This window comes from Rhodamnia argentea, chromosome 7 (genome assembly GCF_020921035.1).
Source record: "Rhodamnia argentea isolate NSW1041297 chromosome 7, ASM2092103v1, whole genome shotgun sequence".
In the NCBI taxonomy this organism is placed as follows: Eukaryota; Viridiplantae; Streptophyta; class Magnoliopsida; order Myrtales; family Myrtaceae; genus Rhodamnia; species Rhodamnia argentea.
In genome coordinates this window covers 2290970-2316486 of record NC_063156.1, presented here as the reverse complement: position 1 = coordinate 2316486, position 25517 = coordinate 2290970, and the positions used below count along the sequence as shown (strand labels likewise).

Here is a 25517-nt window from a genome sequence, read left to right as displayed (position 1 = left end):
TAAGTGATCCAATAGAATCGATAAAATGAAAATAAAAAAGTAAAATGAAAACAAAAATAAGAAACCCACAAAATTAAGTTATGTTTTTTTTTTAATTTTAATTAACTTATGTATTTAAAAAATGAAATTAAAAATTCATTGGTTCGGTTCCTGGTTCATCATAGAATCGAGAACCGGACCGCCCGAATATCGATTCCACCTCGAGGAACCGGGGACCAAACCGGTGACCTTAAGAACCAAACCAAACTCATCGGTTCGATTTAGGCAATTTACGGTCCGAGCAGTCCATTTTGCTCACCCCTAGATCCGATGCACTTATCCATCATCAAGTATTGATTTGTGGAGGCCCAATACCTAAAAAAATCTCAAACTTTAGTATAAAAAAATCTCAAACTTTATTATCTATCCCAATTATATCCAATATTTTTTTGTCTCATAAAAAACCTCAAAGTTTTACTTTTTTCCCAATTTTACCTACCTAATACCCACATAAACCCTCAACATTAGCATCTGTCATAATTATATCCAAAACTTTTTTTTGTCTCATAAAAAATCCTTAACTTTTACTTTTATCCCAATTCTAACACCTTATAGCCTTCCGTTCATAATTACCGTTAGTTAATTCTGCGTGTCATTTTCACATCGTCAATGGATTATACTTTAGTAAAGCTAACATGAAAAAAAAACCCCCCAAACTTCTCTTTTATTATTTGTTTCCCTTACAAATTTCCGGGAGATACAAGTTAGTCAAGACAGCACGTTTCGGATTCTCCCGGGCACTGAGCAACCTAAAGAATGGTTAAACGTGGTGATCGGATTATTTGGACGAGTAATCTCAAATTTCGTTGTCCCCGAAACCTGTTATTTTCGAAGTTCGGCGAGAAAATTCGAGTTACGTAGGATTAATTAACGGTGATTATGGACATAAGGTTGAAGATGATAGAATCGATACACTAGTAAAGAGGTTTTTTACGAGACAATAAAATATTTTGGATATAATTTTGACATATGCTAAAGTTGAGTTTTTTTGTTAGTATTGCGCGTATAAAATGCGGACAAAAATAAAAGTTAAAGTTTTTTTTATGATTGGCAATTTTTTTAAATAATTAGAACAGATGTTAAAATTAATTTTTTTTTATTTGGCCGCTTTATGGACAGAGTTTTATGGGACTGTTTTGGGGGGTTTAATTTTAAATTTTACATGTAAGATTTCCAATTAGAATCAGTTCTTCTTTTTAGGAAAATTGGCAGATAAAAAGAGAAAGCGAAACGTACGGATAATTGCAGACAAAGCAGACAGCTTTTGAGGCTGGGGGTGGAGTAAAACAACAAAGCCATCGACACCGCACCGGCAAACAAAACGTCGTCGCCCTGCTCATCATCATTTGTCACTTTGGCGGCGCACCACGTCTTAACTTTTTATTATTTCTCTCCTGGGTGAGTGGCGTCCAACATTGTTCCATTTTAAAAGCAAACAAATTACTTTTAAGACAGAGCATTTGTTAACTAATTAATCTCAAATCCACGTAAAGCGCGCTCTCGTTCCACTAATTCTTTGTCCGATGCTCTGTCGGGGTCTCACTTGGACGAGGAACCTGTTTGTTAGCATTGGGCACTGCCGCGTTCTTGTCCTCTCGTTTCGGAAAAAAAGCCGGGATAATCGGAGCTCCCAGTTGTGCGCTATTTTTTCACGGAAGGATTTGATTGGACCAAATCGATAATTTCCGAGATCCGGAGGCATTTTCACACGTGGACCAGGAATCTACTTGATGAGCCTATGCCCACGTGAGATTATTCCGCGCAAAGCTACTTGAATTATTCATTTACTTATTCTGGTCAAGCTTCTGGTCAAGAGTTGAGTGGGGAATAGGTCGAGTTCACTTCGCTGTCCATTTGTTTTGGAGCCTCGTACCTCTTCGTCGGCTACTTGCAAAGCCCTGTCAACTCTCAAGAAGACATCTTTCTTCATTGTTAACCCACTTTTCAACTTTCAGAAAAGTGTACGGCGGACATCGACGAACGCGTCAATGACCGTCAAAAAGAAGAGGGTGAAACGCAAAAGACAAGGTATTTCGTGCGTTATACTGATGTGATACCCCCTACGTTAGTCAAGATTTACAGAAATGTTACGAGATTGACTTAGACTTGACATGTCCGCACGAGGACGAGTGATGCAGGTACGATGAGATGCCTCTCCTTTTGGTGGACCTCATTCAGCCGGTCAGTACAGTCCCACTATCAATGTTTTCACAATAGAAAGACAGAGCTGCTGGATTCCGGACCAGCCTTCGAAAAATCCGCTCGCAATCACCCCCACGCACTTGAGGCTTACGGTGAATTTCTTGATTGTGGCTGACCCGGATACGCGAAATGGACTCCGACACGCCGGAGCAGTACCGGAGATGCTCGAGAACCGGCACGCCGAGCTGGCAGTGCAAGGAGAGTGCCGTGAGTGGGGAGAAGTACTGTGGGAAGCATTTACTGTATTTCGCCAAAATGCGGAGGGACGCTCCCACCACAGGTGCTTGTGCAACTGCCGAAGCCAAAAGGAGGAGCGAGAGACTCTCCGGCGACGTCTCCGACGTGGGTTGCCGGAGAAGGATGCCAGAGGTGGGGAATGGTGAAGGGTCTTGCAGTGATGGTGCTGATGGCGAGAGCAAGAGAGACGGCGGTCCACGGAAGAGAGGGAGGCCAAAAGGATCAAAGAACGAGACGAGAGTTGGTGATGGGACTGGGAAGGAGGTGGTGTTGTTCAGCTGTGGCGACCTCTCCGGGATGCCAGAGGTGGGGAATGGTGAAGGGTCTTGCGGTGATGGTGCTGATGGTGAGAGCAAGAGAGACGGCGGTCCACGGAAGAGAGGGAGGCCAAAAGGATCAAAGAACGAGACGAGAGTTGGTGATGGGACTGGGAAGGAGGTGGTGTTGTTCAGCTGTGGCGACCTCTCCGGGATGCCAGAGGTGGGGAATGGTGAAGGGTCTTGCGGTGATGGTGCTGATGGTGAGAGCAAGAGAGACGGCGGTCCACGGAAGAGAGGGAGGCCAAAAGGATCAAAGAACAAGACGAGAGTTGGTGATGGGACTGGGAAGGAGGTGGTGTTGGTCAGCTGTGGCGACGTCTCCGACGTGGGCCGCTGGAGGAAGATGCCAGAGGTGGGAAATGGTGAGGGGTCTTGTGGTGATGGTGCTGATGGTGAAAGCAAGAGAGACGGCGGTCCACGGAAGAGAGGGAGGCCAAAAGGATCAAAGAACAAGAAGAGAGTTGCTGATGCGACTGGGAAGGAGTTGGTGGTGGTCAGCTGTGGCGACGTCTCCGACGTGGGCCGCTGGAGGAAGATGCCAGAGGTGGGAAATGGTGAGGGGTCTTGTGGTGATGGTGCTGATGGTGAAAGCAAGAGAGACGGCGGTCCACGGAAGAGAGGGAGGCCAAAAGGATCAAAGAACAAGATGAGAGTTGGTGATGGGACCGGGAAGGAGGTGGTGTTGGTCAGCGGTGGGAATGGGAGTTTGTGTCCAAAAGCGAAGAGAGGAAGGCCAAAGGGTTCAAAGGATAAGAAGAAGAGGAAGAGGAAGAAGAAGGAGGGGGCGAGTGTTGGTATTGCAGAGGATCAAGCAGTTTCTGGGGTTGAGACTGTGTGTGTGAACAATGTGGGTCATGAGGGAGTTAGTGGAGCGAATGGAGGGATAACTGAGATCGGGCAATGCGAAAATGGGATTTTAACGCAGAAGAGAGGAAGGCCAAAGGGTTCAAAGGATAATAAGAAGAGGAAGGACGAGGAGGAGGCAAGGGTTGGAATTGCAGAGGATCTAGCAGTTTCCGGGCTTGCGATTGTGTGTATGAACAATGTGGGTCATGAGGGAGTTAGTGGCGTGAATGGAGAGATAACTGAGCACAGGCAATGCAAAAATGAGATTTTACGGCGGAAGAGAGGAAGGCCACAGGGTTCAAAGGATAAGAATAAGAGGAAGAAAAAGGAGGAGGCAAGTGTTGGAATTGGGGAGGATCAAGCAGTTTCTCAGCTTGAGACTGTGTGTGTGAACAATGTGGGTCATGGGGGAGCTAGTGGAGGGAATGGAGAGATAACTGAGAATGGGCAATGCAAAAACGAAATTTTAACGTGGAAGCGTGGTAGGCCGAAGGGCTCAAAGAATCGGAAACTGTCCCCTCATAAAAGTAGAAAAGATCAGGAAACTGCTCCTAGGGATGATAAGTTGTTTTGGGTTAATAATGTGGGTCATGAGAAAGATGAAAGAGTGCACGGAGAAAACGAAGAAGAAAAAGTTGAGGCGGTACTACGAAAGCCCCGTCCGTCAAAGGGTTCAAAATATCGGAAATGTGATACTGCTAAAAATGAAGTGGTTTCTGGGGATTTTGCTAATGGGGGTGTGGACACTGGGCATGGAGAGGGGAGAAATAGGATTTTACAAGGTCGGCCCAAGGGGTCGAAGAATCGGAAATTAGCTGCTGCTGATGGAGAATCGAAGGGCAAGATTGGAGATTTCCTGGGAAATGGTCATTCTGGGTTTGAGACATTGAAGCCTAAAAGGGGCAGAGGCAGACCAAAGGGTTCAAAAATCCGGAGGACTCTAGTACTTGAGAAAGCTTTGTCTTCTCACAGCACAGAAAGGGTGGTCAAAAGGATGAATAGAGGAAGAATGATCAAGATTATTAGTGGCCGGAGAGTTGCAAATTCAAGATCATCAGTAAGTTGTTCCGAAGCTTGTGTCGTCAGAAGCATTCTCCATCCATTTTAATGTTGTGTTGGTGACACCGGATTCTCAGAACATAATAGTAATTTTCAAGGAGATTTTTTGTTACAGTATCAGTTTGAAACATTGTTCGTGACAAAATTGACAGAATCGTGGGAATTAGGAATTATCTTGTTTCTGTTTCAGTACCATTGGAGACGGGAAATGGAGCAGAGGAGTTCAATGTGTCATCAGTGCTTGAGGAGTCACAGAAGTGAGGTCGTAATTTGTTCAAGATGCAAGAGAAAACGCTATTGCTATGACTGCCTTGAAAAGTGGTACAGTGGATCAAGTTATTGCATTCAAACAAAGAGTAGCTGCACGTAATAATTTAATCAAAATTAGCAGGCTTCATTTGAAACGTGACTATAGTCAAGGGACTAATCATTTTATGCTTGAATAGGTACCCAGGGAAAAGTAAACAAGACATGGAGATGGAATGCCCATTTTGCCGTGGGCATTGCAACTGTAGAAGGTGCCTCAGGAAAGGTTCAGTTCTTAGGGTTAGTTTCCACATTCTTTAGCATTTTGTCTGCTTTCTTCCTTTCAATTCCTGCGCCAGAAGTCTGTTTTCTGTGATTGGGTCATACCAAACTGGATATTGATCTCTTTAGGCAGCGGAGGATGAAGAGGATAGTTTGATGAAGCTGCAGAAGTTGCTTTACATGCTTGACAAAACTTTGCCTCTCCTCAGGCAGATGCAACAAGAACAAGTCTCTGAATTAGTTGCAGAGGCTAGAATCTGTGGTATAAGACTGCTTGTTTTGTTTACTTTATCCGCTCAAAAGTTCGTCATCGAGTGAGCTGAATAAGGCATTCTGTCTGCTCCTCTTGTTTATAGGCAACCAAGTGGTGGAGGGAGATATACCAAAGTCTCTACTGGATGACGACGATCGAGTGTACTGGTAGATCCCGTTCAGGTCTTCCTGATTGCTGAAATTAATATATATGATGTTTCACGTTTTACCTTGGTGCGCTTCAACCTTACAACTTGTGGTACATTCATATAGCATTACCCCCGTTCACAATCATAGCCAGGCTTCTGATTCACATATTGGAAAACGTTGTATAAAATAGCTCAATGATAAGACAAGGAAGGTTGTTGTCTCTTTGTTTCTTTATTTCTTGTCAATTTCTCACACAGACCAACAATATATTTTCTGAGTATTTTGGATGTGTATAAATTTGTAATTCTGCAAGCAATTTCCTTCAACAGTGACAACTGCAATACATCCATTATCAATTTCTACAGAAGCTGCCCCAACCCTTTTTGCTCATATGATCTGTGTCTAACTTGTTGTTCGGAGCTGAGAAGAGTTGATGAGGCAGAATCAACTGAACTAGAAAGATTGCAGAGTGAAGGTACTGAGCTGGATGTCCAGATACCATCTGTGAAAGGGGTACAAAATGGTCAAGAGAGCAAATCGACCTCCTCAGGCAATACAAACTTTGACTTTCATGATTGGAGGGCAGAAACTGATGGTTCGATCCGTTGTCCTTCCAAAGCACAGGGAGGTTGCTGTAGTGGGATTCTTGAACTGAGACGGATCTTTGATGCAAATTTTATAGACCAAATAATAGACAATGCGCATAAGTTGATGCTAGATTACAAGTCCCCAGAGACCAAACTTTCCCAAGGATGTACTTTGTGCTATTCCACTGATTCTACATTAAGTGGGAAACTCGAAAGAAGACGGGCAGCTCACCGGGAGAAGAGTCATGATAACTTTCTGTACTGTCCTGATGCTCTTCACTTGAATGATGATGGATATAAGCATTTTCAAACTCATTGGGTCAAAGGTGAGCCTGTCATTGTTAGAAATCTACTACAAAAAGCATCTGGACTAAGTTGGGAGCCGATGGTAATGTGGAGGGCATTTATGGGTGCGCAAAAGGTACTGAAGGAGGACGCTCATGTTGTTAAGGCCATTGATTGCCTGGATTGGTGTGAGGTAGGTCTCAACTTTATCCTAGTTGAATCTGTGAGTTTGTATTATCTTGTTTTTCACTGAATGGTATCTGCTAATTGGTCCAATAGAAGTTTTGGTTGAATGGAGAATTCCGTTACATCATGACGCCTTATTTAATATGCAAACTCCAGTAATGATGACATGGCAGTAGAAAGAATGGAAGTGTCTGTTTTCCTAGGATCACTTTGGCAAGGTCAATGACTTCTCCCTTCTTTATTCCTTTGGAACAGTTTATGACGATTTTAACAGATATTGAGGCTGCATTTAATATATGGAAAAATGCATAGCATGCACTTACACTTCAGGATAAACACTGCCATCTGTTTCTGACGCTGCAGGTTGGAATCACCATCTTTCAGTTCTTCAAGGGCTACCTGGAGGGTCGCAGGTATAAAAATGGTTGGCCAGAGATGTTGAAATTGAAGGATTGGCCACCGTCGAATTCATTTGACGAGTGTTTGCCGAGGCATGGGGCCGAATTCATTGCAATGCTTCCTTACACGGATTATACTCATCCAAGATCTGGTCTTTTGAACCTTGCCACGAAGCTTCCTGCATTTGTGAAGCCTGACTTGGGACCTAAAACATTTATCGCCTATGGATTCTCAAAAGAGCTTGGAAGAGGTGATTCAGTTACAAAGCTTCACTGTGACGTTTCTGATGCGGTATGCTTCAATGCTTTGAGTAATCTTTACAATTGCTTATCATATGCAGCTTGCAAGTGAAGTGAATTAGATTTGACCATGAAATGCTCACGTGTTTAGAGGCATGAGGACTTTCTTGTCTTAATACATACTTACATTTGCATAGAATAATCTCATTACTAGCTCTGGCAGGCACTTTGCTCTTACTAGTTTTTGCTATGTGCTTTTTCCAAATACTTCATTCTCAGTAAAACTCTCGAACTTCTCACCTATACTTGAAGGTTATATATCTTAATATGAAAGCTTAATTGATAACCTTCTGTTTTCAGATCAATGTATTGACACACACTAGCAAAGTAAATATAGCTCAATGGCAACGTAGAGCCATAAACATTCTCCAGAAGAGACATGAAGTGGAAGATCCTGATGACCTCGCTAACTGGATGCAAGATAAGTTGGCTATATCTAAAAGAGACGCATTAAGTGCTCGTACTAGTGATTCTAGTATCCATGAATCACTCCTCTCGTCTCTGCGAAATGAGGGTGAGGAGCCACATGATAAGGTCAATAAAAGTGCATCAGAATCAGTTCTTCCGGAGGATGAGATGAGAGATGCAGGTTTGGAGTGCAACTTGAGCATTGCTGAAGAAGTTGTTCAAGACGATGATTGGGAGGTATCGCTTGGAGGTGCCGTATGGGATATTTTCCGTCGGCAGGATGTCCCCAAACTAGTCGAGTACTTGCAAAGACATTGGAAAGAATTTCGCCATGTCAACAATCTACCTGTCGAATCTGTGGGTAATTGGCTCCAAAATTTATTTGCCCGGACTAAAGTGAGTTATATTCTCTGAACTTGGTAGATGTGACTGTTGCAGGTTATTCATCCTATACACGACCAAACTCTTTACTTAACCGATAGGCAAAAGAAGCAACTGAAAGAGGAATACAGTATGTAAAGTTTTTCATTTGTAATTCCTTCTTACTATAGAATTGTAGCCGGGGACATTTCTTAGCTGTGAACTTTCTTCAGATGTTGAACCTTGGACATTTGAGCAACAACTTGGTGAGGCTGTTCTCATTCCTGCAGGATGTCCACATCAAGTGAGAAACAGACAGGTAAGACTGCTAATCTCAAAACAAGATGGATCAAACGTTCCAAGTATGTGAATATATTGCCATGATCCTTTGCTAAGAGCCAACTCATCTGTATGGGAAGAGAAAAAAGGGAAAGACTTTTTAGTAGATTCAATTTGATCTTGCTTTATTATTCTCGATTGATCTAAGAAGATAGTAGTTCAAAGAAATCAAACTCTTCCTAAGATTTATCCAGAATTTCAGACTTCTGTTTTTTTTTTTTTTTTGTATGTAAATTTGTTTCTTTCACTGAGCTATTCGTCATACTGCACAGTCGTGCATCAAAGTCGCCCTCGACTTCGTATCCCCCGAAAATGTTCAAGAATGCGTGAGATTAACTGAAGAATTCCGCAAGCTTCCTAGAGACCACAGGGCCAAGGAAGACAAACTGGAGGTACATTGTGATGGCGCTGCTTTATATCATATCATAAGCTGTGGTCTCAGATTTGTGTCAACTATGTTATTGGTATAGCCAATAACTCACAAAGTCAAATGACTCAGTTAGTGAGGTTGACAATGAAGATAAAGCGAATATAAGGTTGTACACGTTGATATAGCCTCTGGCATGCACGCCGCGACTAGTAATATCAATCGGCATATCGAAAGATCACATTTTTAGTTGGTACAGAAATATCTCAACTAGATAATCTGATTTTATCACTGCAAATACCGAATGAGGTCTCATTACTTGTCCAATTTTGTAGGTGAAGAAGATGGCGATCTATTCAGCAAGTTATGCTGTAAGTGAGGCCAAAATTCTGACAACTGAACTTAACCAGGATCAGTGTAGCTCTTGACCTCAGCACATTCTTGTAACATGTACGTTGATACTTTCATTTTTGCGAAGTGACCCTCGAAATTGAACAAATAACAGTTCAACTCGTGCGTGGGATTGTCATATTCAATGTTGTTTGCTGGACACTTCGAAGCTGATATTTTCCGTGTTGCTCCCGGAATTTTCCCTCACCCCTCTCCTCAGTCTTGTAGTTCAGCTAACTGAGACGAGAGACGAGGAAGCAACTATCTGTCGGCAGTGGCTCCATCCTAGGCAGTGTTAGAGAAAGGGGCCTGTTGTAAATATTTGTATGTCGAGACGTTGAAGGTTTGGTAACTCGCCGACCCTCCATTGACGATCGAGAGATTTTATTCATGCAACCTGTTGACATTCTTTGTTCGAAGTTAGCTTGTAATCAAACTAGTACAAGGTGAAAGCAGCATACCCAGGATGTAATGAACACCACCTACTTTCACCATTCCATGTGCGATGACTGCGCGGAGCATTGAATTTGCAAATAACATACAAAGGAAACTTGTAAACAGCACAGATGTTATATGCATCTTCAATCACTGCTTTCTCTACAAAGCTAACCTCAGAAGTCAAATTCTGAGTCTGATTCGTGGAGTATAGTCGCAATGTTATGAGGGATGGCAGGCAATATTTTTCAGAAAAAGACACAAAAAATAACGTGAAAAGTAACAGAAAAATACATAGAGAGTGTGGATGTGCAACTTGGACCAATCGGGGCCGGGGTCCGGCTCCCGGTTCCCGGTTCTAGAGAGAGGTGGTTCGGGTTCGAGTTCAGGTCCCGATCCTTAAAATTGAAACTGTTGGCTGGGTGGTCTAGTTCCCGATTCCAGGGATACGGCATCGGATCGAATCGCCCGGACTAGACAAATTGATTTTAATTTTTGAATTTTGTTTAGTCCTTATCTTGTTCTTTCTCTTTATTCAATTGTTGCTTTTATGATTTCTCTACTCGTATTGCGATTTCATCATTCACAGATTATCATATCGGTAAGGTCAAATGAAATGAGATTAAGTGAAAATTGAGCTTATTGTTTCATTTGGTGTTCTTTTTCTCGATTATTGGACATGTTACCATTCCAGTGAATCACCCGGATTTCAAAAATTGAGAGTCAGGACCAGGGGTCCGGTTCTCAATTCTTGTGGGAAACCGGACTAAATCGAAAACCCCTCACTCCTGATAGAGAGGTGTCGTTGTCTCGTTAGTCGTTACTAAAGACGACGTCGCACTTGCACCTTAAGAGATTTTAGTTCTACTTCTGACACTTGCAGATATCGTATAAAAGGATGGATGTCGTCGTTGGCACAGTTTCGCCAAATCGGGAACGACACCGACCGCCTTTTGCCGCGAAAATGAACGCCGTCGTTTAAGCTGACTCCCGCGAAAATGAACGCCGCCGTTTAAGCTGACTCCGACCACTTTAGATAATCTCGAGAGCTATCTTGGGGAGCCGATACTTTATTTGGCTTCTTTCATCTTATCTCCCCTAAGTCCCCCTTCCTCGTCTGCTTCTAACTGGGCGACGTGCGTCTGTGCTCCTGTAGAACGGATGGAAAAAGGGAAACGTCGTGAATCTTTTGCGTGCTTAACGACTTAATCTTGCGCTCGTCCTTTTCGATTCACCTCATATTTTGTCGAAACCCTCGATCAATTCCTGATTTTTCTTCTCTTTGTATGAGCTCGGTGCTCGCTCGCTCGCTCGCTCTGACTGGGCTAAATATTTCTTGACGAGATTCCCCTGCCTTTTCTTTCCGAGAAAGTTCTTCACGGCCCTCATGGCCGCTGTGCTCAAATGCAAGCCCTCCAAGGAAACAGCGACCTTCGCAGCCTCTCAATTTCGCTGCTTTGTGTTCAACAATCAGATGCACGCGGGTCGCGTGCCCAATTCTCACCGCTCTAGCCATTCCAATTGGGATAGGTTCTTTGCGAACACCCCGTACCACTTTACTTCTTTCAAGCCCGTGACGCTTCGCGGCGATTTCGTCGAGCAGGGTACTCAGTTCTTGAGTGATCGGAGGATTAACTCGATTGTTAGTAGCAAGAAGGGTACCGTAGCATGTGATGAGAGGAAAATACTAGATAATTGTCGTGGGGATTGTGATGGGACTAGAAGTTGGACTGAGAAATTTAACATGGCGAGTTCCAATGGAGAGCCGCCGGACGTGTGGCAGCCTCCTGGGGGCGGAGTTACGATGAGGCTTGGGAATTCAGGGTACGTCGTTACGAGAGGAGGTGGGTTAGGTTCGGAAAGCGATTCACCCAAGGATGAGTCTTGGGGTGGCTCAAATTGGGGGAGCAATTTTCCCACTCCAAAGGAGATTTGCAAGGGGCTTGACAAGTTTGTGATTGGACAAGAGAGAGCAAAGAAGGTAATACTTGGTTGCTTGTTGGTGAACTCAAAATGCGTTTTGCAGGTTCACTTTTTATGCTCTATGAAATGTGAAAGGATAGTTTTGTAGGTTTTAATGAGTGTCAAGAAGCTTAATGTGCTAAAGCCTTGTCTTCTTTTCTTATTTCGAATCTATATTTCTGTGTCGCTACCTGTTAGCAGTGGTCACTGGTTATTGCAATATTGCTTCTGGAATGCAATCAAATGGTGTAGAGTAATTTTCCCTTCGTTGGGAATAAAGAAGCTGTTTAGATTTTATTGCTCCCTGTTTTTATGTAACAAGTTAGTATTTTATGCTTCAAAGCAATATGCTTTCACTGTTTGTGAACACTGGAAAGCCAATGTTTTTCTGTCACACCATCAGAATGAGAATGTCACAATTAATGATTTAGCATGGTGACATTCGGTGCTCATGCTGGTTTCTAAATCAAATCATATGGAAGGTTCTTGTGTTACTTGAACTTTTTGGATCCCTTTCCAGATATGCCAGCCTTGAAACACTTGTGTGGCTGTGAGAAGATGTTCGGTGTGCATAATATGGAAATATGATGGAGTTTACCATAAAGTTTTGGAGCTATGGATAGTTTCTCAGTCTGTTGGAAACATTGGAAAAGATTTTATTTTACTGTCCTCCTTATCATGTGCTTTTGTAGGTGCTCTCCGTTGCAGTCTACAATCACTACAAAAGGATATTTCATGAGTCTGTGAAGAGGTAATTAGCTTTATACCTCATGACATACTCATATGAACCTGAATATTCCTGATTGAGTTGTCCACCCATTTCTGATTTTGAACCACTTAAATGGCCGATTGATCTGTGCCATGCTTTTACATATATTTCAGGCAATTTGTATGTTCACTTGGTGAATTTCACTTCTGGGTGCTGCCATTTTCCATTGACTGATAATGAGCAGCTTTAATTGTTATTGTTTTGAGCCCACGAATTAAAGTTTGTTGATAATTTAGTTTTTTATGTGGCAAGATGCAGGATGTTTCCACGTTCGTTGTATATGTCTAAGCAAATACAATAAGGATAAACTATTGGGATGTAAAGCTAGAATTTCAATCTTTTTGAAGAAACTCACTCCGTTGTTATCCAAATAATTTATTCTGCTTCTGAAGTCATTCTGAGGATTTAACTGTGATTATTGCTGCAATATGCAAATCTCTGTCTTAAAGTTAAATGGAAAGCCACTCATAATTGAAAGATGGATTAGCATTGACCTGTTTGTTTATAATAACTTCAGATCAATACACCGAAGATACCAAAATGATTTGTGCATATTTTACACATGAAATGCAATAGATTTGGCGAAACTTGCTGCAATTTTGTTTGCCACCAAAGGCTTGGAACTTATTATGAGTTAATCGTTCTAATGGATCTATCTTTATTTTTGTCGAATGTTTTCTAGCACTATAACATTGAATTATTGGAGCATAGCTTCCATGGGTTTCTCTATGCTCCTAATGAGTGTCACTTCTATTGCTCTTAACTCTTTCTGTTTAATTGTTTAATCCTTCGACACTTCTGTCATCATTCTGGAAGTTAGGCCTGCTGGAGATTCAGAGGATGGAAGACCAGAGTCAACTGATGATGACTCGGTTGAACTTGAAAAAAGTAATATCCTTCTCATGGGGCCGACAGGCTCAGGTAATTCACTATCAGTCTTTATCCCTACTTGAAAAACGTGAAAAAGTAAATGTTTCTGCTATGAAATAAACTTACTTGTCTGATCAAGTGTGAAATGCATTGTCTAGTTGTACATCTTCATTTGAGTCAAATTAGGGTTCCTACATGAATCCAAAAAGTTCATATAACCTATAGTACAGTCTGTATAAATTGAATTAGTATGGAAAAACTTCTCCCTGCCTTATTCTTTTTCTCTGTTACTGATGTTGATCTGTATATCCTTACAATTGTATCACAATAATAAATCTGAGTATGGACAGTTGATATGAGAACTAGAAGAAGATGTACCGAAATTTTTTCCCAGTCGTTTAGTTATCCTACGGTTGTAAAAAAGAGCTATTTTTATGAGATGTTTAGTTATCCTATGAATCAACTACTTCTCGCGCTTACTTTCTGTTGATGTTGTCTCAAGGACAGGGAAGACATTACTAGCCAAAACTTTAGCACGATTTGTGAATGTTCCCTTCGTTATAGCAGATGCAACTACATTGACTCAGGCAAGTTGATAGCCCCTTAATTTATTTTTGTTTTCGGCATTTTTCCGTTTTGTGTATATTCACAAGCATTGGGAATTATGAGCATGCAAGTATTTATCTAGTCTTTTTCAGTTGCGTTGCTAATTTGGAACCTTACCTTTTAGATGGATACCAATAGCTTTTTCTGCATCATTCTTGCTGACTACTTGAATATTTGACGATCTGGGGTTAGTGAGTTGTCCAGGGAGCACTTGTGTTCATTGAGTTTAGAAAATTTGGTAATGCCAGTGGAAAAGTAAAAACTAAATTGCTTATTCTATTGTTCACAAAACTTCTTTACCTCTTCTCAGACTTCTGGGGAGAGAAAGTCCTATTTATTTGCGAATGTGAGAAAGTTTATCAGTGATTTTAGCTCCGGACTTGCAATCACGCAAACTGTAACTTGCAGGCTGGATATGTAGGGGAAGATGTGGAGTCTATATTGCATAAGCTTCTTACGGTAAGGTTTTCTCCCACAAAGTGGCATTTCTTTTTGAAAGCATTTTACCTTAACTTGATTTTTTTCCTTTCTCTCATGGCATCTTTTCTTTCTCTAAGATGGCATCTTGCAAATTTAGGGGTCTGTGTCCAAAGGACTTTTACCTAGTACTTTTTTAATTAATCTATATCTGCAATGCACGAACTTTGACACTTTGACTTTTTTTAGTCTAAAAATATCTGAAACTTTCACAACTTCCAAATGTTACCTGATAAATTCACACGCACGCACGCACGCATATATATATTTCATAATTTTATGAAAATTGGAGTTTTCAATTTTGCTGGGAGAGCAAAAAAGTGTGTTGTGCTATGATTAATCAAAAACAAACAGGCCCTTTGTAATCTTCACTTTAGGTTCCTTTTGGTCATTTCTTCTTCTGAATGAGGACAATTCTACCACGGGCTATAAGATATTGAGTTACCTTGGATTTGGCTGTTCTGGCTCATTAGGTTCTCACAGCAGTTGTGATCTATCACTGTACTTTTGACTCGCATTCATTTTTCCGGTCCAACTGCTCAAGCTTCACCTCAGTATGCCAAAGTGATGTTTGCTATTTCTCAGATTCAGTGCTTCTTCCTCGTAAGATTTTGGGCCTTTTTTGTGTGGCCTTTCAAGTTTCTTTTGTCCTGGCATAAGTCCTGAGCTCTTCTTTAAACATGTATAGCCATCTTAACTTTTTCAGTCTCGGAGTGTGGTAGATCTGCGGAAGTTCTTTGTATGGGTTGTGCTTTAGATGCCCTCGTCCTCTTCTCAAGAATAATGGATTTCCTTGTGTGAAAACAACAGAAAATAAAGGCTGAGTTTTTTCACTGTTTTCGATGCTGTATTAGCTATGTGGTTACTCAGGAAAACTTGCTACAGCAGCTGTGTGTCTGCACGATTTATCTTCTATCATGGTTCTCATTGCGGTGAAAACTGGTGATCTTCCCATCTTGGTTATGAAAACTGGTGATCTTAATATGTTGTTTTTTCATCTTGTTAGGCTGCCGATTATAATGTGGCAGCTGCACAGCAGGGCATTGTTTACATTGATGAGGTTGACAAGATCACCAAAAAGGTTTTTGCTTCCCCTCTTTGGTCATTTTGCTCGAGAACTTACAGAATCTTTTCAACCTTAGAAGCATGTGACCTGATCTCCTATTTTGTCTCGCAGGCTGAGAGTGTCAACATAAGTAGAGATGTATCTGGGGAAGGTGTCCAGCAGGCTTTGCTTAAAATGCTTGAGGGGACTGTAAGTGTGTTTTCTACCCCAGCTCTAAAATGAGTAAATTAGCCGACGCCTATGGTTCCATGTTAGGGCCAGGCAATGCGACAAAGTGTCACTGAAGCAGCTCTTAGTGCTATGTTAAACACACAAAAACACATACATCTGTGTACACAAGGAAAAAAAATCCTGCCTGTTGATCTCATCACCTCCAGAGTCTGTCAAATGGTGGAACTTTTACAGTGATTATTTTTTACCATATCTGATCTTGAATTGTTTTTTCTTACATTCATTTTGTTCTGGATCTTGTAAAGGTTGTAAATGTTCCAGAGAAGGGAGCTCGTAAGCATCCTAGAGGTGACAATATTCAAGTATGTTCACCCTGCATTCGTTCAATGAATTACAAGATATGAGCTTGTACTTCATCACATCCTGTTTTACAACCTATATTCTGTTCTTCCTCTTTTTGACAGATTGACACCAAGGACATCCTCTTCATCTGTGGTGGTGCCTTTGTTGACCTAGAGAAGACAATCTCAGAGAGGTCATATCAATGCGAAAGTCTTGATTCTAATGTCCTTGAAACTGACTATAAATGTGCTTTGTACCTGACTACCTGAAAAGTTGGTGCGCATCTGCAGGCGTCAAGATTCGTCGATTGGATTTGGTGCTCCAGTACGTGCAAACATGCGAGCTTCCAATCTTACAAATGCGGCCGTGGCATCTTCTTTATTGGAGACTGTAAGTGCATGCTAGTCCTCATTTTGCATCCAACAGCTGGTAATCTTCTGAGCTTGTTAACTTCAGGTTCTCTATGGCTGCTTGGCAGGTTGAGAGTAGTGATCTTATTTCATATGGTCTGATACCTGAGTTTGTTGGACGGTTTCCAATCCTTGTCAGTTTGTCAGCTTTAAGTGAAAACCAACTTGTTGAGGTAATTCTGTTTAATTTTGTAGTTGGCACTTTGAATTTGTGATGCTAATTATGCGAAGTCAGCTGACTGATTGATTTTTTATTTGCTGGATGGTTCACATTTTTTTTTTTTTTTTGGGCCTCATGCTGCTTTTACTTTTACCAAAAGATATAGATATCTGTTTATTACTGTTCAAGTTCCAACTACAGTGCTGAAACATTGCTAAGTATGTGCATTGATTATTTGTTCCTTGGAGAAAACATGAAAGTGTTAAATGACTGCTGCAAAATAGAACTTCTGGTGTTTGCCAACGTGTTTTGGATAGTCAGCTCCAATTTCAAGCTTGTTTTTATACATATCTCGTGACTCTGTCGTAACTCGTAGGTTCTAACGGAGCCAAAAAATGCGTTGGGAAAGCAGTACCGGAAGATGTTCCAAATGAATGACGTAAGTCTTTTGCAGGGCCTTCTTCCTAATTTATGTGGAGAAACTATTATTAGAATTATTTAAGTGTGTTCGGTGTCACTAATGTCATTTATATAGTTTGATTTCACACAGACATTGTGTATTGCAGGTGAAGCTGCACTATACTGATAATGCTTTGAGATTAATTGCTCGAAAAGCGATTGCCAAAAATACTGGAGCTCGAGGACTAAGATCCATACTGGAGAATATTCTGATGGAAGCGATGTATGAGGTAATTCTGATATCCCTAGGATCTTCTCTGAGGATCACTTGAGTGGTTTTCTTAGAGCAGTAATGTCAATCAATCCCTTTGCTTGTTGGCTTAATAAGGATAGTTTAAAAAATTTTGTAGCTAGGTCAAGAATGACAGTTATCAGGTTTGACTGTCTCTTCAACTACTTTGGGACATTGGTTTGGTGATCTATTAGCCATTCTTGAATGATAGGTTGGCATTTGCAACGTTTCTAGTTGTCTCATTACATTACCTTTAAGACTCCCTAATTCTTGTTTGCAGATTCCGGATGTAAGAACAGGGGAAGACATAATTGATGCAGTCGTAGTTGACGAAGAGGCGGTTGGGATCCAGGGACGAGGGCGTGGGGCGAAAATCCTCTATGGCAAAGGTGCTTTTGACCAATATCTTTCCCAAAAGAAAGTAAAGGATCAAGAGGTGCACATTGCTATGTTCTCTAGCTACATCTCGGGTTGCAAACGTTCTTTCCCTGAAGAAACATCTCCTTATCACTGTTCTTACTCTTATTTCCGTGTTGCAGGCGAGCATCGAAAGTTCTGATGGGGAACCGGAGGTGGAAGCCGAGATTCCTAAAATTGTTGCCAGCATGTAATCCGTTTGGTTCAATCTTATTGTAATTCTACCGGTGTACATAACAAGCTCATATTTATTGAACTAGTTAGCGTATGCGTAACATTATAATCCTCCTCGGAAATTGCATTATCTTACCAGTACATGCGCGTGTATATATATTGCCATCGCCTTTCAGATTGAGATCTCTGATGGATTGCAACGTTTCTTTTTCTTTTTTCAAAAGATGCAAATAGATTGTTCCTCGTGATTGGGCATGTTTCAAGCGTGCACGAATCTACTTAATATTATGGGCGTTCCTGTCCCATTCTCCTTCTCAAGTCTGGTCTTGTGAAGGATGAGAGTACAAATTTGGCATTGCCGTGTGTACAGACCATTTTCACTATAAACACGGTCGGGATTCATGATCCGGGAAGCGAAAAATTACATTTAAATTACCAAAAAGAATTTAAATTTATTGCAATCATGCAATGGCGGGAATATGACATGAATCAAGCAAATTTGGTATCATTGTCACATATCCAAATCATCTTAAGTGGAGTCTGGTCCTTAGTACAAGAGCGATACTTCACCTCCTTCACATTTAGTCATTTCCCATCCGATTCATTTAGTTACATTTTAGCAAATCGCCCATTTTCCATGGAAGTTGGCATCTGCTCCAGGTTTCGCAAGCAGGCAAAATTCGTTAGGTAAAACGACATTTAGCCTGTGTTCCAATATTAAGGCAGCATTGATTAGTAGCTGCTTTATTATGCATCCAGAAGTGAGTGATGATGCATCCAAACAGTAGTTCACAGAAAATCCTAGATTTTATCTCCGTCAATAATTTCTATATCGCAACTAGTATGCACTTGACAGCATCACCAAGTTGAATACCCACAGGCCACAATGAATAGTTCAGCAAGACAAAGGAGGCGACATTTCACCCATCATCTAATCCCGAAGTGATGCAAAGAATGCACATACTCACTAGCACTTAATTAGCACAAAGGAGCTTTTCTTCAGGCTTTCACCCGTTTGCAGCACTATCGCATTCAACTTCAGTCTCGACTATAGTCTCATTCTCATTTGCTTATCTGGCTGGATCTGTGTCCCCGCTAGCCGAATTCTCAGCGACAACTTCCTCAGTACTCTCTTCTTTCCCACCATTTGTATCCTCATTCACTGATAGGGCTGCATTGGCTTCGTCACTGGCATTAGTAGCCAATTCCTTCTCTTCTTCCTTCTTACCCAGCAACTTAGAAGGAAGTAAAGAAGCAACTGCCTCTCTTGCGCTTCTCTTGGCCGCTTCAGCTGCCTCGGCCTCTCTAGCTTTAGCCTCAGCTTTCTGCCTCTCCTTCTCCTCCATCAGCTTCCCCAACTCTTCCTCTCTCCCCTCTTTCCTCAACTCCCCCTTCACAAACTCCTTAAACTCCTCATCGAAGATAATTGGATCTTCATCCAATAGATGATCCACCATTTTAAGAACTTCGTCCAATTTACCGTCCTCGCTCAGCGCCTTCATCATGAACTGGTAGCTCTCCACATCCATCTTCAGCTTCTTCACCATCAGATCATAGAATGCCTTAGCCTCGTCGACTTTCCCCACCTTGACCAACCCATCAACCAGCTTGTTATACACTGCCAAATTAGGTCTCAGACCAGAATCCACCATTTTCTTAAAGTATCCAGCCGCATCATCAGCCCTGGCGTTCTTGAAACAGGCATCCATCAACAGAACGTGAGTGAATTCATCAGGATTGACTTTCTTCTCGGTCATTACGCCAAAAAGCTCCTCGGCTTCTGCCAGCAGGCCATTCTCACATAATTGTTCAATCAAAACATTGTATGATAACACGTCTGGGCCACATCTATAGTCGCCCATCTTCCTGAAAACATCAATCGCGTCGTTAAACTTCCCTTGCTTGCAATACCCATCAACAATAACGTTAAAGCTCCCCAGATTAACTGCCAACAGCTTAGGCGGGTTATGCTCCTTAAGCATTCTGTCAAACAACTTCAGCGCCTCCTCAAACTTCCCATTCTTGGTCAACGCATCCAACACTGAATTGTATGCGACAGGACTCATCTTCACCTTTGAATTCTCACCCACGGCTTCCTCATAACACTCCATCGCAGCATCCTCCATTCCCCTCAAGAAGTACCCTTTCATCAACCCTCCATACACAACACCATCCTCAATCACACCCCCCAGCTTCTCCTTCAACTCCTCATAAAGCTTGAAAATTCCATCAGCATCCGAGTTCTTTGCACACCCAACCATCAGATAATGATACACAAGCGGGTCCGGAGGAAAATCCTTAACAGCCATTTCCTCTTTTAACTCCAAAGCCCTCTCAACCTTGTTGTTATCCACCAACCCCTTGATCAATATCCTGTAAGTTGTTGGCGAAGGATTAATCGGCGCATCATTTATGAACTGCTTATAGTGCTCCATCGCGGTATCAGGTCTTCTGCAATCGAGGTAAGTCTGGAATAGCAGATTATAAGTGATCACATTGGGGGCAAGCCCAGCTTGAGTGATGAATCTATGGAGAGACAAGAAATCAGAATACTTCGACTGGCGGATGAGTGCATGGAGCACGGCGTTGGCGGTGAAGATCGTGGGGCGGCAATTGGAGTAGATGGAGTGCCGCGTGAGCAGCGAGGCCTCCTCGAGGTCGTTCTCGCGGATGAGTGTGAGGATGCGGTTGTGCAGATTGAGGCGATTGCCGGAGAGCGCGGAGATGGGCTCCGGGAGCTTCGGGGAGTTAGGGTTTTGGGGAATGGAGGAAGGGGGCCTCGGGGGAGGCGGGGAGGTGGACGGCCGGTTGAGGGAGGAGAGCGGGGGCTCGATGCGGAGGCGGCGCTTGCGGCGGCGGCGCTCGGCGGCGGCTTCCTCGGGGGTGGCGAAGGAGAGGAAGCGGAGGGAGATGAAGCGCGATGGATGACCGCAATGAGGGCGGTGGAGGGCGGGGTTCGCCAGGATTTTGAGACGGGAGAGGATCGCTGGTTTTGAGAGCGACATTTCTAGAGAGAGAGAGAGAGAGAGAGAGAGAGAGCAGCTATGAGGAAGAAGATAGAGGAGGATAGGGTTCTGTGAGGGTTTTGGGGAGGAGAGGGAGGGGAAGAGAGTGTGTGTTTCGGGCCGGGTCTGTTTGGGCCTGGAGTGACTGAGTTGGTTTGGGCTTGAGCCCAGTTAAAGATTGCTTATGGGCTTTTTCTCAAGTATGTTTGTAAGTGATAAAGTAAAACTCGTGGGCCGTGACATTTACTCCGAATGCGAAAATAGAAAACCCAAGGGCAAGTAGGGGGAAAAATCAACAAGATCAATCAACCTAGTATGTAATATGTATGACAGAAAAAAAAATTTAACCCAGTACATGATGTAAAATATAAGAGGAAGAAATTAAATATTGAAATGTTGATTTTAGAGACTTTAATGAGAAATAATAAAAAAGAATCAATTGATATGGAAAACCAAGAAACCTTCTTGATTTGGACCAAAGAGCAAAAATGATTGGTGCGTGTCGATTTAATTGACTAATGGCGGAGAAACATCTTCTTGGGAAAACGAAAAACTTGCAATGTCTAGAACTTTTCGAATACACTTACATGAGCTTCCGTGTATTCCATACCGAAAATTATGTCGAGCACCGAGCATCGGAGCTATGATCGCCGTTGCCGCCGCTAGCTCTCTATGTTTATCGGTGTTTGGCCGTTTGGACCGATTTTTCGCTCAATCTCAAACGCCAGAAACCCATTAGGGATTTCGATGGTGGCGGCGACATGTCAATGTTCGAGGTCCTCAACCCATAGTGCCGGGTTGGACTTTTGTACATGTAGTTTTTGGGCATGGTAGTGTTGGAGATAGGAAGCCCTGATGTTTTTCAGGACTTTAGTATTTTGTGTTTTGCTGAATGGTATAGTAAAGTTGCAAAAATCATGTTTAATATAAATAAAGAAGCATATATATGCTAATCTAACTCATGCGATTTTCTTGTAATGGATGTTTTGAATGTCTGCTTATACTTCCGCACGTTTAAAGAATAAGATGAATAAGACTCTCGGTAAGGACACGTGTCGTGCGTGACGTTCTGAGCTGTCATATAACGGGCCCCCTCCAACGGCAATAACAAAGGCCAAAAGAAAAAAAAAATTCAAATTCAAATAAAAAAATTTCTAAAAATGTCCAAGTCAGCGATTTTCCAGTTAAAATTGGCCGGATGGACTACATTGGCAAATTGTCATAAAGTTTAGGACTAAAATTGATAAAGTACAAAAGTTTAGGGTTGAATTAGCATAAATGCAATATATTTAGATTTTGTTTACAAATTTTCCTCCGAAATATTGTACAGAAGATTAACAAGGGTAACAATTTTAGTTGAGAAACACGGCAAACCTAAAACCCAGTTTTTCTAGGCGGCAATCAAGAAAATCCTTGCGGACCAATCGAATGTTCCCAAATTTCTTGGCATGCGCACGTCTTATCTTCAAATCAAAAGTCAACCCATTAACCATCAATGTAGACTATAGACCATCGACTTACGTACATGGCTATAGATCATGTATTAAATTAATTACATTACTTAACATGAGTTCATAAATCAAGCTGTGATGGCGGATGAAATCAACAAGTTAATTAATTAAAGATTAAGAACGCGGACTGACGGCTAATCCCTAAAGGCAAGTCACATTCTAGAGGTGGAACACCAAATGTATGCTCTATACTTCATCATGTTTAAAGAATAAGATGAGTAATACTCGGTAAGAACGTGTGTCACGCGTGACGTTTTGAGGTGTCATGCAACGAGCCCTCTCCAACAGAGAGGCCAAAAGATAGAAAAAAATAAAATTCAAATAAAAAAATCGCTAAAATTGTCCATGTCAGCGATTTTTTTTTATTAAAATTGGCTGGATAGGCTACATTGGCAAATTGCCGTAAAGTTTAGGATTAAAATTGATAAAGTCAAAAAGTTTAGGACTGAATTAGCATAAATATAATATATTTAGATTTTGTTTATAATTTTTCCATCGAAATATTGTGCAGAAGATTAACAGGTAACAATTTTAGTTGAGGAACACGCGCAAAACTAAAACCCATTTTTGCTAGGCGACAATCAAGAAAATCCTTGCGGACCAATCAAATGTTCCCAAATTTCTTGGTAGGCGCACATCTTATCTTCAAATTAAAAGTCAAACCATTAACCATCAATATAGACTCCAGACCATGGACTTACTTGAGTTCATAATCAAGCTCAAGTTGCGATGGCGGTTGAAATCAACAAGTTAATTAATTAGAGATTAGGAACGCGAACTGACGGCTAATAACTTAAAGCAAGTCATATTCCGGAGATGGAACACCAAAAGTATGCTCTATACAAAATAACTTGCTTATATAACGCCGGTTTAGCAGAGCACATATAAATTAATCACGCAAGTCGGCCTTTAATAACGTACACTCAATTGGGCTTTGAATATAATCTCTTCTTTTTAATAATCTACCCGATCTTATCGAGTCAGGTCACGGTGCTATTCTATGTTGAATGCGCACCCGTCTCCTCGATCTTCTTTCGCTAGAACTGTAAATTGATTTGGGATTCCTAAACCAAAAACTAATTCTCTAAGCATTGTCCTATCCAATATGTAAGATAATATGCCTGTTTGACATATCCGAAAAGAGTTAGTCATAAATTATTGTAGATAATAAAAACAGTTTCCATTGACTCATTTTTCTAAACGATATGACCAATGATTTTTAAAAAAAATATTTTTTCAATCTTGATTTTTCCATAAAACAAACACACATTCCTTTCTTTTTTAATATATATAGTTTGCCTTTTGTTTTTTTCTATTATTTACTTATCCTTGAAACTCGAAATATCAAATACTTTTGAAAAACATTTCGAAATATACATACACTTAAACGTGGACTCTTGGATAGTTACTTTATAGGGTCAATATCACGAAAAATCATAAACTGGTACACTTGTGATAAATTTATCTCAAACTATTTTTTTTTATCACGAAAAATTTCAAACTGGTATACATGTGACAAATTAATTCCAAACCATTTTTTTGACCACCAAAAATCCGAAACCGGTATATCCGTGATGAATTTACCTTCAACTAATTTTTTTGACCATGAAATACCCCAAACTGGTATATACGTGATAAATTTACCCTCCGATAAATTGAATTAATATCACAAAAAATCCTAAATTGATAAACCTGTGATAAACAGAGAGTAAAAACCCTAAACTGGTATATCCATCAACTGTCATATGTTATTCAACTCGGCAATTTGATATTTAAATTTAACGAAAACTAATAGAGGGTAAATTTGTCACAAGTGTACTAGTATGAAATTTTTTATGGTAAAAAAAATAATTTTGGATAAATTTATCACAAGTATACCAGTTTAGGATTTTCCATGGTATTAATCCTATTTTATAATTCTGTCATATCTAAAATTACTCTTCCAGTTTTCAAATTTGAAAAAAAGTAAAGTTTTTATTTTTTTTTTGGGATTTTAAGCCAGGGTAAAAGGACAAGATAGAAGGTTGACTTTGCAACAGTTGAGTGCACTCCATGCCTAATCACATTTTGGGTCCCACCAGTCGTTACTACCGCTCCCTCCTATGCAGCATACAACATCATTGACAAAATGAAAATAATCACCTTCCATTTGGTTTATTCCTCGAAAAATAAATAATTTATAAAATATTTTTATTAAAATGATCGATTATATCGATTAAAATAATTATAATAAAATATATTTTCCTAATTAATAATAAATTATATCTAAATATTTTTGCAAACGGCGATGATATTTTACCACGATTCATTTTTGCAATTAATATAAGGGATAATTTTTTTAAAAACATATTTTTCAAAATTATTCATACTCCGCGAAAGAAATGGAACAGTGAAAGCTTGACGAAATGTCACGGCAAACCCCATTATAAAGAAAAAGCTTTAATGACGACGCCCGAGATTTTTAGTTGTATGGTCACACCAAGCGAACAACGCTCCATCCAAAAATCGCCATGATCAGATATCTTATTTTCCAATTGAAATAGTGAAAGTCCGACGAAATGTCACAACAAACTCCATTATAAAGAAAAAAGCTCGAATGAAGGTGTCCGATATTTTTAGTTGTGCGGTCAAAACAAGGGAACAATGCTCCATCCGCAAATCCAGACAAAATGTCACAGCAAACTCTATTGTAAAAGAAAATGCTTGAATGAAGATATCGGAGATTCTTAGTTGTATGGTCACAACAAATGTACAGCGCTCCATACAAAAATCGCCACGAATAGCAGATCTTGTCGTCCTTTTAAAGGATCAGGATTTGGAGATAAAGTTTCAACATAATGATTAGTCCAAGATCGAAAGGATCGAACGTGATTTGGAATGAAATTGGGCTTTATAAGACCAATTGGTGATGGCATGTCGCATAAAGCATTCGTTTTGATATTTTAAATCATTTGGAATGACATTGGATTTCTATTATCCACCACAATATATGTCCAAATACTTTCATTGACGATAAAAATATTTTAAATCATTTTTGTAAACGATATCAATAATATTTTGAAAAAATGTTATTCGAATCATTCATTTTAATATTTTTCACTAAACAAATATACCCTAAGAATCCATTTGCTTAGCAAAAAATGAGTGATTTGAAAAATAATTTTCAAAAGTTGATCGTTTATATTGCTTACAAAAATT

The 25517-nt window shown here is 40.7% G+C and overlaps 3 protein-coding genes across 9 annotated transcripts; 2 read left to right on the top strand and 1 right to left on the bottom strand.

Moving 5' to 3' along the window:
* Positions 1-2135: 2135 nt before the first annotated feature.
* Positions 2136-9731, top strand: LOC115754279. Of its 7 annotated transcripts, none has more exons than XM_048283073.1 (14): positions 2137-2610; positions 2785-3090; positions 3280-4701; positions 4894-5024; positions 5150-5249; positions 5361-5493; positions 5588-5651; positions 5963-6698; positions 7055-7381; positions 7690-8154; positions 8236-8308; positions 8391-8476; positions 8769-8888; positions 9199-9731. In XM_048283073.1, exons 1-14 carry the CDS (start codon positions 2371-2373, stop codon positions 9289-9291), a joined length of 4296 nt encoding a protein of 1431 aa, XP_048139030.1. In that variant the 5' UTR covers positions 2137-2370; the 3' UTR covers positions 9292-9731. The 7 variants fall into 7 exon arrangements, 5 of the variants coding, with proteins under 5 accessions (XP_048139029.1, XP_048139030.1, XP_048139028.1 ...); XM_048283071.1 differs by having other exon boundaries at positions 2137-3090; positions 9199-9313; positions 9385-9731; XM_048283070.1 differs by having other exon boundaries at positions 2137-3090.
* A 1048-nt stretch (positions 9732-10779) lies between these two features.
* On the top strand, positions 10780-17937 carry LOC115754278 (CLP protease regulatory subunit CLPX1, mitochondrial). Its single transcript, XM_030693252.2, has 15 exons — positions 10780-11669; positions 12343-12401; positions 13240-13340; positions 13797-13876; positions 14304-14354; positions 15379-15453; positions 15550-15627; positions 15915-15971; positions 16074-16144; positions 16242-16341; positions 16430-16534; positions 16898-16960; positions 17088-17210; positions 17493-17648; positions 17752-17937. The coding sequence occupies exons 1-15, from the start codon at positions 11076-11078 to the stop codon at positions 17821-17823; spliced, it is 1785 nt and encodes a 594-aa protein (XP_030549112.1). The 5' UTR covers positions 10780-11075; the 3' UTR covers positions 17824-17937.
* Positions 17938-18642: 705 nt separating this feature from the next.
* LOC115754306 (pentatricopeptide repeat-containing protein At3g49240, mitochondrial) lies at positions 18643-20885 on the bottom strand. Its single transcript, XM_030693284.2, has one exon. It carries the CDS (start codon positions 20806-20808, stop codon positions 18874-18876), a length of 1935 nt encoding a protein of 644 aa, XP_030549144.2. The 5' UTR covers positions 20809-20885; the 3' UTR covers positions 18643-18873.
* Positions 20886-25517: the final 4632 nt, after the last annotated feature.

What these genes read in the sequence shown, in the direction of transcription:
- LOC115754306 (XM_030693284.2), bottom strand. Translation starts at nt 20,808, where the DNA reads ATGTCGCTCTCAAAACCAGCGATCCTCTCCCGTCTCAAAATCCTGGCG.
- LOC115754278 (XM_030693252.2), top strand. Translation starts at nt 11,076, where the DNA reads ATGGCCGCTGTGCTCAAATGCAAGCCCTCCAAGGAAACAGCGACCTTC. An exon ending in TATTGCATAAGCTTCTTACG is followed by an intron (nt 14,355 to 15,378) that starts GTAAGGTTTTCT and finishes TCATCTTGTTAG; the next exon opens with GCTGCCGATTATAATGTGGC. An exon ending in AGAAAGTAAAGGATCAAGAG is followed by an intron (nt 17,649 to 17,751) that starts GTGCACATTGCT and finishes TCCGTGTTGCAG; the next exon opens with GCGAGCATCGAAAGTTCTGA.
- LOC115754279 (XM_048283071.1), top strand. Translation starts at nt 2,371, where the DNA reads ATGGACTCCGACACGCCGGAGCAGTACCGGAGATGCTCGAGAACCGGC. An exon ending in TATGACTGCCTTGAAAAGTG is followed by an intron (nt 5,025 to 5,149) that starts GTACAGTGGATC and finishes ATGCTTGAATAG; the next exon opens with GTACCCAGGGAAAAGTAAAC. An exon ending in ACAATCTACCTGTCGAATCT is followed by an intron (nt 8,155 to 8,235) that starts GTGGGTAATTGG and finishes TGACTGTTGCAG; the next exon opens with GTTATTCATCCTATACACGA.